The sequence below is a fragment of the Anneissia japonica genome, unplaced genomic scaffold, assembly GCF_011630105.1.
Source record: "Anneissia japonica isolate Jap-2015-1 unplaced genomic scaffold, ASM1163010v1 scaffold172582_len1462937_cov174, whole genome shotgun sequence".
Lineage (NCBI taxonomy): Eukaryota > Metazoa > Echinodermata > Crinoidea > Comatulida > Comatulidae > Anneissia > Anneissia japonica.
Window position 1 is genome coordinate 667,120 of NW_022725666.1, and position 16,903 is coordinate 684,022.

A 16,903-nucleotide genomic window follows, 5' to 3' on the forward strand; every position below is an offset into this window, starting at 1 on the left:
GCTGATTACTAGCTGCAATTTATGGAATGATAATATAATTTCATTTACTAATTTAATTTGGTGTTTCAATGTGTTCCATATGTGTTTGATCCAATGACCGGGGTAGTAATGTTAAGTGCTTAGAAGCCTTATAAAGGCATGAAGTTCTATATAAGAACGACATATTATTATTATTATTATTATTATTATTACTTTCATTATTGTTGTTGTCGCTGTTGCTTTTCTTTGTTGTTATATATTATTATGATATGTTCATATGATTATTATTGATATGTTTTTCTATTTTAGCAAAACCAGTAAAAGGCCTTGATTTAGAAGCTGAAGGGACCATCAATGGTACAGCTGTCTACTCCTTCGACATCGATTCATTAGAAGAAAAGCCCTGGCGGAAACCTGGTACGTTTAGAATTAGTTTATTCGTTATTGTCAAAACCTGTTCATATTCTCCCACAGGGCCGAGTTAATGCTTCAGATTCTAACCCTGGTATTCTTAAAACGAACTTTAGTCATAGTTCGAGCTAAAACTTAAAAATTACGTCACTTTGTATTCTTAAAACAAACTTCGACTAGCACTATTTTTCCGCGTTCCCGGATCTCTAAAATTTCGTTACCTATTAAAATTAGCACTTTCCATTGGTTTGTTGCTTGCCAGCCGTCTTCAGCTGAACTACAACTAGGACTTGATTTATTCATAGATAGAACTTCTACTATGTTGTTTGTGAATACAAATTGAAGTTGTAGTTGCAACTAAGACTAAATGATGTTCTAGTTCAAAGTTTAACTAAAGTTTGGTTTAAGAATACAGGCGTTAATCTAATCAAAGATAATAGAAGTAGATAATAGACCAGTTGCGCGATATATAGTGGAACGTGCGGTCGAAATGCATTGTGGGAGGATGGGGCCTATTAAGAGCAATTTTACTCCGTCAGAGTGGCGGAGCTATATCTTCATAATCAAGGGTGCCACTTCGGTTCGTTTCTTTAGTTTTTCGACTTAGATAGTCCTCTGCTCGCATGAGGGCGGACGTTCCATCAATTTTAATGCAAGCTACGTGAAGAGCTCATTCTATTTAAGATCTTTGGTCTAATACAAGATGGAGAAAGGAGCTATTTTTAGTTGTGACTATATAAATTCGGTTTTTTTAAAGGATTTGAGCCGAGGATTATGATAGTATGGAAAACATCTTGACTACTAAGCTTACAGCCTCTCTACTTCATAATTCCAAAATTTGACTGATTAAAGGTTAAAATGAAATATTGTATTTAAACGTATTGATGTATATACTGCATAAACTATAATACATGTAATATAATTGTATTGTTGTATTGTATAAAAGGTGCCGATATCACAGATTATTTCAACTATGGGTTCAACGAAGACACATGGAGTATATATCGAGAGAAACAAAAACGACTACGCTCCGATCCAAATTTACAGTCTAAATTACCTGTCCAAACCTATGTGAGTTCTATTTTCAATATGTCTTTCCTATCGCCAGGTCTCAGGGCTGAGCCATTTAATATTTCTGATAACTATGCCCCAGAGCTGTGTCAGTATGGACCTTTTGAAAGTGTCGATCTTGCTTAACAACTGGCCAATGAGTACCAGGCCACAAACACAAACACAAACACATGTGTACCCCTACAGACATGCATGTTGTCCCACAGATTCATGTGTTTACCTATATTTATGCTGTTGTTATTAAGAACCTTAAACATTATCCAAGGAGTGGGGCTTAGCTCAAAATGTCCATTAAGAAAGCCCTTTTCAAATCTGTCTTGTTGAGATGTAAGTGATGAAGTGAGTTGCAAAGCAGGGGATTGACCCTTGTCCCTTGACCTCAAGATCGATAGAATTTGACACAATGATCTCCATAATTCAATTCAGTAGTACTACATGTTTTTATCCTGTTGCATTTACTTTTTAATACTGTAGTACATTGAGCAAGAGTTTAATGGTTAGAGTAAAGTAAAGTGAGTTGCAAAGCAGGGGATTGACCCTTGTCCCTTGACCTCAAGATCGATAGAATTTGACACAATGATCTCCATAATTCAATTCAGTAGTACTACATGTTTTTATCCTGTTGCATTTACTTTTTAATACTGTAGTACATTGAGCAAGAGTTTAATGGTTAGAGTAAAGTAAAGTGAGTTGCAAAGCAGGGGATTGACCCTTGTCTCTATACATATTCCTCATCAGTTCAGTTGCCACTTGCCCAATGGCGAGTGGCAAGTTTCAAATTTAAAACTGTCCATCATAGAAAGGTCAAACCTTCAAACCATACATCCTACTAATGATTGCTTTTTTATTACTCTTCTTATAATACACAGGTATGGGCAGGGTGTAAATATACGTAGTTCATATAAGGGAGCAGTTACAGGTAAGAATGTAGCAAGGCTATATCATTTTAATAAGCCAATTCGTAGTTTGAAGTGCACATGCCCATATCAAGGTCAATCGACAAAAAAAAAAAACATACACACAGCATAGGTTTATGTCAATTGACCTTGTATATTCGGACATGCACAGTTGGAACTACAAATTGGCTTGTTGTAATGCAGAGTTTTTGTGTCTACTGCCCCATGGGGGCTGTAGTTGTGAGAGTAAATCCGGTTTGAGAGTTCAAAGTTAAAAGAGAGGAATTATGGGTATATTATTGCATCATCATAAGCTAAAGAAAACTATGTCAAGCAGTTACACACATGCTTTCACTGGAAGTCTATTTTTAACATTGTTCGCAAGATACAAGAAACACTCTATCTCTCTATTCATAAATCACATGTTAGTCACTATTTAGTGATGTGAAAATGTGATGAAATAATTATTGTGATTATTTATTTTTATTATGGTTGTTGTTGTTATGTTGCTGCTTGTGTTATTGTTACTTTCATTATTGTTGTTGTCGCTGTTGCTTCTCTTTGTTGCTGTATATTATGATATGTTCATATGATTATTATTGATATGTTTTTCTATTTCAGCAAAACCAGTAAAAGGCCTTGATTTAGAAGCTGAAGGGACCATCAATGGTACAGCTGTCTACTCCTTCGACATCGATTCATTAGAAGAAAAGCCCTGGAGAAAACCTGGTATGTTTAGAATTAGTTTATTCTTTATTGTCAAAACCTGTTCATATTCTCCCACAGGGCTGAGTTAATGCTTTAGATTCTAACCCCGGTATTCTTAAAATGAACTTTAGTCGTAGTTCGAGCTAAAACTTCAAAATTACGTCATTTCGTATTCTTAAAACGAACTTCGACCAGCACTACGGCTAAATCATGTGAACCTCAACTAAAATCATAACTCCTCATTTCGATTTTTTTAGTCAGCCTAAGGTCAGGCTAAATCGCCGACATGAAATATTTACCACACTAAAAACGTACTTTTTGTAACTTACGATAAAATGAAATGAATAAAAACGATTGTATAAGTAGGTGTGATGTATCTCCAGTGTGTTCAAGGAAAGGGACATTACGTTTAGCTTCCAAAAGGCGAAATTAACATGTTTTGCTAGCCACATGCAACAGTTCCTGATTTGCAGATATTAAGTTCTTTGGTCTAATACAAGACTTAAGTGATGGAGCTATTTTTAGTTGTGAGAATATAAATTCGGTTTTTTTTAAAGGATTTGAGCTGAGGATTATGATAGTATGAAAAACATCTTGACTACTAAGCTTACAGCCTCTATACTTCATAATTCCAAAATTTGACTGATTAAAGGTTAAAATGAAATATTGTATTTAAACGTATTGATGTATATACTGCATAAACTGTAATACATTTAATATAATTGTATTGTTTTATTGTATAACAGGTGCCGATATCACAGATTATTTCAACTATGGGTTCAACGAAGACACATGGAGTATATATCGAGAGAAACAAAAACGACTACGCTCCGATCCAAATTTACAGTCTAAATTACCTGTCCAAACCTATGTGAGTTCTATTTTCAATATGTCTTTCCTATCGCCAGGTCTCAGGGCTGAGCCATTTAATATTTCTGATACCTATGCCCCAGAGCTGTCAGTATGGACCTTTTGAAAATGTCGATCTTGCTTAACAACTGGCCAATGAGTACCAGAACACAAACACATGTGTACCCCTACAGACATGCATGTTGTCCCACAGATGCATGTGTTTACCTATATTTATGCCGTTGTTATGAGGAACCTTAAACATTATCCAAGGAGTGGGGCTTAGCTCAAAAGGTCCATTAAGAAAGCATTTTTCAATATCTGTCTTGTTGAGATGTCAGTAATATAGTGAGTTGCAAAGCAGGCGATTGACCCTTGTCCCTTGACCTCAAGAACGAGATAGCCTTTGACACAATTATCTCCATAATTCAATTCAGTTGTACTACATATTTTTATCATATTGCATTTACTTTTTAATATTGTAGAAGATTGAGCAAGAGTTTGGTGGTTAGAGTAAAGTAAAATGAGTTGCAAAGCAGGGAATTGACCCTTGTCCCTTGACCTCAATATCAAGATAACCTTTGACACAATGATCTCCATAATTCAGTAGTACTACATGTTTTTATCCTATTGCATTTACTTTTTAATATTGTAGTAGATTAAGCAAGAGTTTAATGGTTAAAGTAATTTTTTTTTTCTTTATTTTAGATACCTATTCAAAAGCAAATAAAGGAGATTCCAACAGTAGGCTGTAAGTGTGTGGTATATTTATCTACTTATTATTAGTATTACAGTGGATTTGTGCCCTTTTATATGGTGAATCACTGTTCAACATTTCTTTGAAATGAATAGATATACTATATACTTTTCTCATTTTATTAGAAAAATTGCACCATGGGGATGAGGCAGTGCTTTTACTGAGCAGCGTGAAAGGAGCATTTCTAGTTATTAGTGTATTGCTAACAATGATACTAAAATATAACTACAACTATATACTATTACTACTGCTGTTGTTTGTATTACTACTAATCGATATGATCTATATGCTAATTATTGTTCATCTTTTATGTGTTTAGCTAACAAGTCCAACTCCTTTCATAAGCCATACACTAAGGAGCCTTCAAGCAGTACTATCCAGACGGTAGGAACAATCACAACGGTGTCCAGTCGTCGAAGGAACAACAGCACAGATTTGTAAGTTAGAACCTAACTCTCCTTTAATTTTTATGTTGTTGAAGTGTGGTTTTCACAAACTCTTTACATGCCTTTGTAGACAGCTAATGCTATCAGCAACTATTTATCGCAAGTGCCAATGATATGTCGAACAGTGAACTTAGTCACTTTTGCAGTCCTTTCACAAGACTAGCATACATACAAGAGAGTGGTTGAGGAAAAGCTGATGACATTTTGTGAATGTTGCGGATGACCTTCCAGTGGTCATGGATCATAGTAGAGGAGTGTGACGTAGCATGTATGGTGTTGATCTTTCAATGGAAAGGTCGGGTTTGAGAGGCATGCTCATCACACCACTTGTGTGCTTGGGCAAGACACTTTATCTGCATTTGCCTCTCTTTACCCAGGAGTTTAAATGGGTTCCTGGTAGGAGGTGAATGATTCAGAATGAAATTAGCAGAGTGCTGATTACACGCATAACTTGGAATAAACCCCCGGAGGGCGGAGAAGGTTGCATGTTGTGTATGATTGATTCTGTATCCTATTACCAGGGGAAAATAGCGCCTTGAGTAGTTATCTGGATATGTGCGCTATATAAGTCCTATGAAATAATAATAATAATAAAAAATAATAATAATAATAATAAAAGCTGATAAATCGGGAAAGTTGAACCTAGTTCTACTTTGCAGATGGGGAGTCTTCCCAATTGCAGTATGGACAACTATTGAATGTAGCAAGTGATATGGGGACAGTCTGCCAATTTTCTGATAACCAGGCTTTAGCTGAACCCATTCTAACGTATTGATGCATGTAGAGAAGTCATATATTTATCCTGTCACCTGGTCTCAATATTATTTCATTTCAGGTTTGATGAGAATTTTTCTCCAACGCTAGAGGATCATGGTGGTCCTCCACCACCAATGCAGATGCCTCCTCCTGGATATGGTGGACCGCCCCGTCACTCTATGCCACCAACATCGGGGCCTCCACCAATGCGGCCTGGACCACCTCCTATGCCTGTTCCCCCAAGACAAGGTAGGTGATTAATTCAGAACTGTTTACTATTTCATAGCGTGAACTGTTTACTATTTCATAGCGTTATTAAGGTTAATATTAAGTTTAGTAGATGTTACTTTACAAAAAAAAAAAAAAATTGATGATAACTATGTTGCATGTATTTGGATTTTCAGTGGTTAAGGTTAATATTAAGTTTAGTAGATGTTACTTTACAAAAAAAAAAAAATTGATGATAACTATGTTGCATGTATTTGGATTTTCAGTGGTAGTTTGGTGTTCTTCCTGCAAAAAAGAAAAGTATTGGCCTCATGGTAGTCTTTGCCAACTTGTTCCCCCTTATCAAAAACCTAAATCAACCCCTGATTCTTATAGATTCTATATATAGAGTAGCAAGTATTAATTTTGTATTGCAGTTTATGTCACATTTTAAAAATTATTTTTAAGAGTACATAAAATATACATGAATGAAAGGTAGCATGAAAGTGTATTATTAACATTGTATTATTTAGCAGTCAAACTTAGCAGAATGTTGTTTACATTTTTCAGGCCCACCACCAATGATGCACGGCCCTCCACCAGGTATGGGCGGACCACCAGGGCATGGTTTTCCGCCAGCTGATAACAGACCCCCTCCAGGCAGTGAGTCCACATATCTTTTTTATTTCATAAATATCATTATTATTTAATTATCAATATTATTGTTGTCCTCATTATCAATATTCACATTAAAAATGGTGTAACAGTGTTTAAAAATTGAAATGGCATAAAGCTGTATTTAATTTCATTAATATATTATTAACATAATTTATAAAATTATGCTCAGATATTAAGACTTTCAAGCTTCTCAAATCCACACTAGCCACTTCACACCACACAATCCCACCTACACACCCTCACAAACTCTACTACCTGTACCAAACACATAATTTTCAGTCACATCTATTCAACTTATTGCTTCTTACATCTAAAGTTAAAACAACATAATTATTGTATTATTTGTGATTGAAATATTTTAATGTTCACTATATATTTTGGCTTGTGGTACTAATCAACTTTATATTATTGCTGTTCAGTGCCACCCCCTATGCCAGGACCACCTCCAGGGCCACCTCCGGTCAGTATGGGAATGGGACCACCACCCCCACGTCACATGGGGCCCCCACCGCCAGGATATCAGGACCCTTATTACAGAGGTAAATACACAGATAACTATTCACTGTGATCTTTTTTTAGTTAGTACTAACGGTACATAGGCTAATATATAATACATAAAATTAATACATACAAAGGTGCTTAATTAGATTAATATATTATTAAATAATCATTTATATGTTGTTTTCTTCTTGGTGATTGAATTATGAAATTTGCATAAAAGACCAAAGTGAATTTAGTATTCGTTTTTCCCTCTAGATCCATCATATGCTCCACCACCCCGGTTTAGTGGACCCCCGCCACCCCATCAAGGTCCACCTCCAAATGGCTGGGGTGGTCCGCCACCGCCAGGTGGTCCACCACCACCGATGGTGCACAGTGGACCTCCGCCACCACATGGAGGTCCACCACCGCCTCATGGTGCCTTTCCACCATTTACCAAGCCACCCCCTGGACAGGGGTATTCTGAGGAAAGTGATATTAGCAGGTGGGGCTCAATCTTTTTTTCTACTCTTCTTTTTCTATTTTATTATTTATATTTATTTTATTTTATTTATTTATTTTTTTTATATTTTATATTTTTTTATTTATATTTTTTAAATTATCATTTCTTATTTTATAAATATTACACTCTCCTTGTAATTAATCTTACAGTATTGATGAATTAACTTAGGCCTTCTTTCACTATCAATATTACTTAGCTTAAGTTAATTTGGAGGCACAGATTTAAAACCTTAATGGCTTAAATTGTGTCCTCCGCACACAACCTTACTATTATTATTATGATTATTATTTTTATTATTATTTTTTCTATTATTATTACTATTATTATTTTTATTATCGATTATTATATCTTCACTTATTACTATTTACTGTAATTTAATAATTTAATATTACTTAATTAGATTACATTGTCCTTGTTATTTATTTACCTTTCTGAAGAATTTTATATTGTATTTTTGCATTGTGTGACATAAAATAAAATGAAATTATGCTTCGTTCACTCATCTTGTTTTTATTTTGCCATTTCTTTCTTTCCCTTCGTTTTTTTATTTTTTTTAATTTGTTTTATTCTTTTCTTTCTAAGCTCAAATCTTGAATGGCTCTTTTAGGTTGGATAGAGTGAAAGTGATGATAACAAAAGATATTTAATACTGCTCTTCATAAGCCTTAAATTTTTTTCTTTTTCATTGCAGTGGCAGTGATCATGACGAACCAAGTAGAAAATATCGAGATGGTGAACACAGGACCAGGCACAGAGACCGTGACGGTGAGCGCGGCGAAAGAGACAGAGATCGTGAGAGGAGCGAAAGAGGAGAAAGAGACAGGGACAGGTAAGGCCACATACAAGTTGATTTCGCTGTTCTTTCAAGACATCCTAAATTAATCATAAAATATTAAATTGTACTTTGAACTTGGTTATATTGAGATCAATTTCATTTCTTGAACTTCTAATTTTTTTACCCTTTCTAGGGACCGTGAATATCGTCGTAGATCTGATAGAAGCCATGATAGGGACAAAGACCGGGAAAGACGGCATAGGGATAGAGAAGAACGACATCGATCATCTAGAAGGTAAGCAAATTTATGTGTGAATAAATGTTGAAGAATTAATAACGTCCTCTCAGATAACAAGTACAGGTAATTTACATAATTCTTTCTTTACATTTGAAGTTCACGGCGACATGATGAAGATAGAGAACGCAGTTCCAAAAGAAGAAGGGAAGAACCCAAAGAAGCCTAGCTGCAATTACATCAAGATAAATATGTGCTGTTATTGGTTACTGCTTGCTGGGACTTTATCAAAGGTCATAGATGGTTTGGTCTGTTCAAAATGATACGGACGCTTAACCGTGTTCTTTGACTCACGATCAACATCTAGGTTATGGTTCAAAGGTGAAATACCATGCTTAGAAAGTATGCAACATACTGTGGATCTAAACCAGGATTATTTATGTGATTGGAAACGATGTTTTCGTAGATGGTGAATATGGATTTGAATAGCATAAATTATGTGTGCATTTGTAAGCATGACAATGGACGATAAAATGACATTCTAAGCGGTACAACCAAATCAAGCAAGGCCACACATTTAAAATTCGCCACTTAAGTCTGTGTTTGATTGTAATCTTTTTGTACGCTGTCGATTGATTTTAAGGATAATGATATTTGTAAAACTGAATGTAATTCTCTCTTATAGTTAATCCGAAAGTGGGCCACATATTGATCTAATATAGGCCAGGTGAGGCTACCTCGATAAAGCACTTGAAAAAGACCAAGGTCTGATATACATATTATTTTACTATCACATAGTAAAAAACTAAAAATTGTGTTTAATAGTTTTTAATGCCCTTAACTGTTTGGAATACCGGTATTGAATCAGCTCCATTTTTCCCATATATAGGCATGATGATGCCATATTTGGCCAAATCGTAGGAATTTTTTACATAAACTTGAGAGTTTTAAAAGAACTTACCAAAAAATTTGCTGCCACTCAGAATGGAATGATTGTTTCCTGTATGTCATTGTAGGTAAATCTTTATTGGGGAAAAAAAAAAAAACAAACAAAAATAGAAATCTCTTGCACTGCCCAAGGGGTAAATATGAAATGCTTACACTACAACAGACATTTGCACTGTATCAGGGATGTGATATATATATTAGACACCTCCCTGATTTTATGGTGTACTACTCTGGCAAGTCGCACCACTTCGTTACCGTACAACCACCAATTCACAACAAAACCAGTTTCTACAAGGCAATTCAATAAAAGGACCGCACATCTCCGCTCTCGAACGTAGCACGTGCGTACATTCCTTTGATCTTTACTGTGGCATCAACAATTCGATACTAGTTGCGAGTACAGCCGTCAATTATTAGTCTATGCGTGCCATACGTATTATGGTATTAGTTACTATTTTATTAATTCTGTTACATTTGATTTCTTTTGACCACGAGCTTGTTAAATGCTTCTATAAACTACAATTTGTTTCGTAAAAACTGACTAACAAAATAAAAATTTGAAATTAAAAATTTACGATTTTTGTAAAATTTCATGTTCTTCTATAACATTAAACTGTCCTTTTGACAATGTTGGACCAAGGTGCACAAAATGAACATTTGAGTAGATACAGAAAATTTATTTGTTTTTTCTGTGATGCGAGTCTCATGAACGAGCATATACACCACAACATAGGTAAAATGCATGTTGATATAACAATATAATTTCAATCTAATATTAGTGCCTTTGTACTCACCGCACGATGCGTGATTATCATGGCAACTGACACACACATGGGTGCTGTTGCTACGGTTTTTGTGACGATCAGCGCATGTTAAACTCAGTCAAGCGTGTTGGGGCGCGCGACGCATAGAATGACGATACCAGAGTTATAAGCTTTGATGTGCGTCCTTTTGTTGAATTGCCTTGGTTTTTGTAACTTTCCAACCTTTTTTTTGTTTAACAATTCATGGCCAACAAGACTTGGCTTTTGGAACAATATTTCTATAAATAATTTTTAAAAAAAACCATCCCCAAAATGGTATAAATTCAACAAGTATGCATTCAATGCTAACTCTGTAGTTAGTTTTTCAACTTTAAAGCAATTATCTCTGTGCTGTTGATTTTATTGTAAGGAGAACACAGTTCTAAATGGATGAGGAAATATATGTAAAGTTTGTAAATAATTGTCTTGTTGGTTTTATTGACTCATTTTGATTTTTTTTTTTTAAGGCATGTTCCAAAGGATTTATCTGCAAGTAACACATTATCCTCTCATTAGTTTTCCCTTATTAAGTATTCATCCAAACCACCATCATAATATACAGAAAATATTATGGATAATAATTTTGATTGTAGAATATACTATGATGGAATATACTTAAATCAATTGAATTTTCGCCAGCCATTTAATCTCTTAAAACATATTTGCATCAAATGAACAATTTATTTTTTTAATTTTGTTTTATTAATTTTTGTTCTTATTTTATATTATGAACTCTGGGAGGAGGGGTGGGGGTAAGTTAAGATAGGGGCAAATCTCAATTAGACTTTTTCACTCCTATTGTATAACATTTGTATGTAGTTTTTTTTTGCATATATAAAGAAAGTTAAATGTTGCTTTCCTATTCATTTTTTTGGGCTGTAACTGTTTTTCTCTACATATTTATATACTGTACAGTACATATGGAATACAATTGATTACGGTACTAATAATGAGTAAAGGATGGAGTAGCTATTTAGATATAAAGACAACACTTGTTTTCAAAGTTTATTTTTAAACATCAGCATAAGTTAGGCCTACTCTCCGTGTTATATAAATATGATTTTTAGCTGCTGTTCGTATTTTAGCAATATAGTACTTTCGTTATACTTTACGGGTATCATCTTTAATGATGTCGAAGGGCTAACTACAACGTTATATACTTCAGTCATTTTATTTGTACAATATTGGCAAACATGCACAACATGTAACCTTCTCCACATCTGGGAGTGAGTGTTTCAGTGGCGTATCCAAGATTTTGAAGAGGGAAGTGCTGAATAGAAATATTACATCCACCAAATTTACGTATGGCGCAAAACTACAGACGGGGCACGATGGATATGAACACAATAAATTGGTTGTTATCATCTAGAGTGACTTAAGTTGTCATTTATCTCAGATAAGAAAGTATAATACATACTCCAAGTATTGAAATACACGCCATCGTGTTGGGATTCAATATTTCGACATTAATTATGTCATCATATTGAATCCCAACACGATGGCGTGTATTTCAATACTTGTCATTTATTTCCATTAATTTACTATTATTTGTACATATGCTAGGTATCCTTTGTTATAGAAGATTCTCACAACCAAGCATTCCTAGCATCTGACATCAAAGTTCAAATACTCAACCGATGAATTCTAAACTAAAACGAATATTCATCCAAAACCATCGTCATAACTTTTTATGTGCCCCTACTCTGAATAATTTCAAAAGACTATCAGCACCGTGCCCTGGCGTGAGTATACCAAGAGCCACCTTCCGTTCTATCACACCAACTGAGTTTTCAACGGCAGGATTCGTCTTAAATGCCTCCATTATGTTTTCGCGTATATGATTCCACATCCAGACCGTCTGTTGTCGCTGTCGTTTTCTCACCAGATCACCTGAATCGGTCATCGCTGTTTGGTATTTAAGCATCTTATCCCATGCTTCAGGTAGACCATCTTTCGTTTTTGATGACACCTTTAAGACCTGAAAGAGAGATGATATAGTTTATAAATAGTTATGAAATATGTACAACATTCAATATTCAACTAATTTAATAATAATCTAATAATTCAATAATAATATGTTGGACTTATATAGCACTTGCGCCAACAAGGCCTCTAAGCGCATTATCGCTTGCCTCTTCGCCCCGCTCATTGAATCAAGCACATATGGAACACATACTTAGCTCCCGGGGGAGAATTCCCTGTTTCAGCTGTAATCAACGCATTGTATTTGAACCTACCAGGTACCCACTTGTACTCCTGGGTAGAGACAACCATAGGTATAGGGTTTTGCCCAAGAACACAAGCGAAATTCACAGCGACGGATTGGACCTCTGACCTCAAATAAGCACAAACAGCAGAACCAAACCGCTCCTACATTTGACAACTTGTGGCACAGCGGTTAGGTATAGGCTTCCAATTTAAAGATTGAGGTTCGAGTCAGAAACGATCCAATAGTTTTATAAATTCGCAACTATGAATGGCCATTTGTATATTCACATTTAAAATAGTTTCCTGCACTCAAAAATATTTTTAAAAATTGTTGTGCATTTAGAACGCCCATTTTGCAGGTAAATATACTTAGTAGGCCTAAGGCTTTCACTTTTGAGTTAATATTCTATGGTGTGCCTATTTCGCTCTACCTTTGGAATCCATATTTTTGAGCGCTTCCTCAACAACTTGAGTGCGCTTGAGTACTCAGCTTTCATCCTCCTTGCTGGAATTAAGAGTTCTCCATCGGCTTTGTTGACCAGGATGAGATCGGCCATTTCCACAATGCCTCGCTTTAGCCCCTGTAGTTCATCCCCACCGGCAGGGGGCACTACGAGGACAAGCATGTCTACCATATCGGCCACAGCATATTCAGACTGCCCAACTCCTACAACACACAAAATAAAAATGTGAGTGGAAGATCATAGAATATCGCATTGTATTTTTGTTTAAATGCCCATATATGGATGTGATATAATCATGCCCAAATATGGGTAAATTGCACAAATCTCTCAAATTAAACTTATAGTGTAAATAGAGCTTCAGATATATCTGTTCAAATAAACTGTGCATCTTTCTATATTCTGTTGTAAGCTGTACACAGCTCTACTTTATAAAGACCTGTCCAGGCTATTAAATTTCATTTAACAAAAACATGTTAACATGCCTAAATATGGTCATGATGACATCACATCACGACCATATATAGACTTATAGAATTTGATGGTGACTTAAAGTCTGATCAAACGTCTGTAGAGTTTGACAGAAAAAAATCTGATACTGATAAAAATGCCTAGCTTTAGCCTTATTGGTGGAAATCATGTGATCTAAGTACCCATTGTTTCTATGATGATAATATCATATCCAGCCCCTTCACACAACACAACTGCATCATTGGTGTTCCTAGCTACCCCTCCTAATGACCCAGAGGAGGGGGACGCTCGAATGAAGGCATTGGGATCTCGAGACAGCTCCTGCATTCTAGTCTTGTCACCAAGCAGTGACCCTGAAAAATATACAATTTTTTAGTTATGTAATGTATGTATGAAAAATTCAACTTCTGTACATAAAGTACAACTGTCAGTGCTGTAATTACAATGCTAAGGGACTTTGTGTTGCTTCACAAGATTTGAACTTATGACCCCGGTATTAAAGAGTGAGCACCAAGCTACAGCAACATTCCTTTAGAAAACGCTCTGTTTTTATACCTACCACCTGACAGTGATGATGATGGGTCAACCGCTAACACCGCCACCTTGTGTCCATCATCTGTCAGTTGTTTTCCCAAAGACTCAATCAATGTTGATTTACCAGCACCTGGAGGGCCAGTCAAACCTATATATTTTAAAATATATGCAATCAGTAAATTTTAAAAATACGGCAATGATAATTAGGATAATACTGATCTTTTTTTTGCTACCACTGCGAAAAAACATTTTTTTAAAATTACCTATTCGAAAAGAAGACGGTTTTCCAGAATTTTTATTTTCCCTTGCTTTCAAATTGGCCAGCACTGCAGTAAGCAATTCTTGAGCTTGTTTCCTTTTCGTTGGATGAGATGATTCGACGAGTGTAATTCCTTCAGCCAATCCATGTCTTTTGCTCGTAATTATGCAATCATAAATCCTCTGGACTTTACTGTCGTCGGATGTAAACATCCGTGTACATACAACAAACTGTGATCCGTATACTGATGGCTGTTTCTGTGGAAGATGGTGATGATTAAGGGCAGTTACCTGAGCGGTTTTCCATGTGGTTGTGAATAATTGCCTGCCATGCATCTTCAACAACAAACCATGCGACATGATGATCATTTATTAATCATGTTCCAAAGGTTGCTGTTTACATTGAGTCTTCTGTAAAACCCTTGAAAGAAAAATCGTAGTATCACTTAACATATCTAGCCTATAGGCAATAATATTAATACCTCCATGTAATTTTTTTAAATTTTTATAAATTAAAAAAGAAAAATGTAATTATTTTACAAATGATGATTATACCGGTGGCTATGAGTGGGCCTATTACAAAATAGTTAAAGGGGGGGTGCGGGGATGAAACGATTGATTTTTAATTTAAAATAGAGGGATGGGCGACCACAATGACGGTGACGGCACTCGATTTTGGAGCGCGGTATTCGAAAACGAGGCTCGTGAACTGGGTCCCAAAAAAAAAAAACTGGTGCTACAGGATTTTGAGCTAGTGTTATAATAAGATAGGGAATTTCCTAAAATGTACCGACTTTCAAAGGCTTGCATTCGGTAACCCCATAAAAAATCGTGTCAAACTTTAGATATTCCAATGTAAATTTGGCCGTTCTTTTCATTTATATGGGTTTTCACTTATGAAAATGTCTCAATTATGTGTAAAATAACGATTTGCCCCAGTTTTTATTTCGGAAATTTACACTAGACAGGGAGTCAGCTGATTCACTCAACCGTAACGAGCTGGTAACGACACTAGCCAACTGATGAGAATGGTCGTCGCGAGCGGAAAATTGAAAAATTAGGACTGGCGAAAATATTCAATAATAATAATATAACTAAGCCCCATTAAGAGACTTAGCTAATAAATGTATCACATGATATTATTTAAGAGGGTCCCTGAATATCAGCCGACCTTCTAAGATATGCTGGAAAGCAAGGGTCATCCTCTATAGAGATGTGTATAAGAGACAGCCTAATTATAAACAATCAAGTCATCGGACTGATATACGTTTATTAATTCAATTGAATTATTCCTCCATGATTGAATTTACGTTGACAAAACCGTTTCTCTGTAACTGCGTACGAAAACGATCAAAAAAACTCACGACTTCACACTACTCTACTGGACGTACGTATTGTCTAGGCTAGTTGCTCGATCGTCGGGACGACTTTTCGATCAGTTGCTCGCCAAAAATTACTGGTCTTGAATATTAATGAGTTGGTTAGAAAATGCTACCAACCTACTGAAAAAAGTGATCAGCCTCGTTTTCACCTGATTTTCCCGTCTCATCACATCATGTTTTGTTTCTCTAATTATCGTTACATCTCAACAATTTGAATTTTTTAAGTATTTTTCCCGAACTCAGAAAAGGTTAAATAAGCAATATATGGCCACTTGTCTCATCCCCGCACCCCCCCTTTAAGTTCCACGGAGCCATTGCTCCTTCTCATCCATCCACTCCGAGCACGACTAAGAAAGAAGGTCTAGAACCCAACCTAGGCTCGGCTAGAACTGGCCTAGGTACCCGGCACGGCAAACTCTTTTCCAACGTAGGAAGCCTAGCCTAGCCCTAGTCCCGGGGTTCAGTCGTCTTACGCGCAACCGTTGAGTATCAAACCAAACAAATTCTGATCCCAAATTCGTGCAAGTGTGCAAGACAAACTGACTAATAATAGCCTGTTAGGATCGTACTAAATCTTAGGTTTTTAGATATATACAGTTACAGCCCTAGCTAGGCCTAGGCCTAGGTCTTACCATCCCGGCGTTCTTTTGGACAAAACATGCTTCCACACCATGAAAACAACGGGAACCAAAACAAAACTTAGAGGGCATCAAACTCATATTTTCTGTTATCAGGTTGTAATTTTTTTTGCAAAAGCAAATAAGAATGGGGGCGGCAGACTGATATTTTCTCTTATCAGGTTGTATTTTTTTTACCGAAGAAAAAATGTGGCAGACTGAAATTTACCGATATCAGAATCACACTCCAGCTTTGATATCGGTGCTGTTATTGATCTATAAAATCTATATTTTATTTATTACTTAATGACAATTTAAATTAAATAATCTTCAATCAACATTCACGCTGCCGTGACTATTAAAACATAATTGCTACCCTCTATAATTACAGATTACACAAACTTTTTATGGCGCTATTTCCATAGTAAATCGATCCCATTGGAGATTTTT

The 16,903-nt window shown here is 35.7% G+C and overlaps 2 protein-coding genes across 6 annotated transcripts in view; one reads left to right on the forward strand and one right to left on the reverse strand.

Annotated features, from left to right (window-relative positions):
* Positions 1–10,023, forward strand: part of LOC117112822 (pre-mRNA 3'-end-processing factor FIP1-like) — a 15,273-nt gene extending 5,250 nt beyond the window's left edge. For both annotated transcript variants that reach the window (XM_033256002.1, XM_033256001.1), the window contains 12 exons: positions 2,331–2,380; positions 2,979–3,086; positions 3,812–3,936; positions 4,623–4,665; positions 4,991–5,108; positions 5,953–6,122; positions 6,651–6,743; positions 7,178–7,297; positions 7,515–7,743; positions 8,453–8,590; positions 8,730–8,831; positions 8,931–10,023. In XM_033256002.1, coding sequence (XP_033111893.1) covers positions 2,331–2,380; positions 2,979–3,086; positions 3,812–3,936; positions 4,623–4,665; positions 4,991–5,108; positions 5,953–6,122; positions 6,651–6,743; positions 7,178–7,297; positions 7,515–7,743; positions 8,453–8,590; positions 8,730–8,831; positions 8,931–9,000 — 1,366 coding nt within the window. In that variant the 3' untranslated portion in view covers positions 9,001–10,023. The remainder of the gene's footprint in view (positions 1–2,330; positions 2,381–2,978; positions 3,087–3,811; positions 3,937–4,622; positions 4,666–4,990; positions 5,109–5,952; positions 6,123–6,650; positions 6,744–7,177; positions 7,298–7,514; positions 7,744–8,452; positions 8,591–8,729; positions 8,832–8,930) is intronic.
* A 2,022-nt stretch (positions 10,024–12,045) lies between these two features.
* LOC117112841 (methylmalonic aciduria type A homolog, mitochondrial-like) lies at positions 12,046–16,553 on the reverse strand. 4 transcript variants are annotated; one of them, XM_033256031.1, is made up of 7 exons: positions 16,137–16,449; positions 15,010–15,045; positions 14,460–14,865; positions 14,222–14,344; positions 13,845–14,015; positions 13,162–13,397; positions 12,046–12,500 (listed from the first exon to the last, which is right to left on the reverse strand). In XM_033256031.1, exons 3-7 carry the CDS (start codon positions 14,821–14,823, stop codon positions 12,201–12,203), a joined length of 1,194 nt encoding a protein of 397 aa, XP_033111922.1. In that variant the 5' UTR covers positions 14,824–14,865; positions 15,010–15,045; positions 16,137–16,449; the 3' UTR covers positions 12,046–12,200. The 4 variants fall into 4 exon arrangements, with proteins under 4 accessions (XP_033111922.1, XP_033111920.1, XP_033111919.1 ...); XM_033256029.1 differs by having other exon boundaries at positions 14,460–14,875; positions 16,137–16,448; XM_033256028.1 differs by lacking the exons at positions 15,010–15,045; positions 16,137–16,449 and adding an exon at positions 16,469–16,553 and having other exon boundaries at positions 14,460–14,875.
* Positions 16,554–16,903: the final 350 nt, after the last annotated feature.

What these genes read in the sequence shown, in the direction of transcription:
- LOC117112841 (XM_033256028.1), bottom strand. Translation starts at nt 14,823, where the DNA reads ATGATCATCATGTCGCATGGTTTGTTGTTGAAGATGCATGGCAGGCAA. An exon ending in ACCGTCTTCTTTTCGAATAG is followed by an intron (nt 14,345 to 14,459) that starts GTAATTTTAAAA and finishes TAAAATATATAG; the next exon opens with GTTTGACTGGCCCTCCAGGT. An exon ending in TATCATCATAGAAACAATGG is followed by an intron (nt 13,398 to 13,844) that starts GTACTTAGATCA and finishes TGTGTGTTGTAG; the next exon opens with GAGTTGGGCAGTCTGAATAT.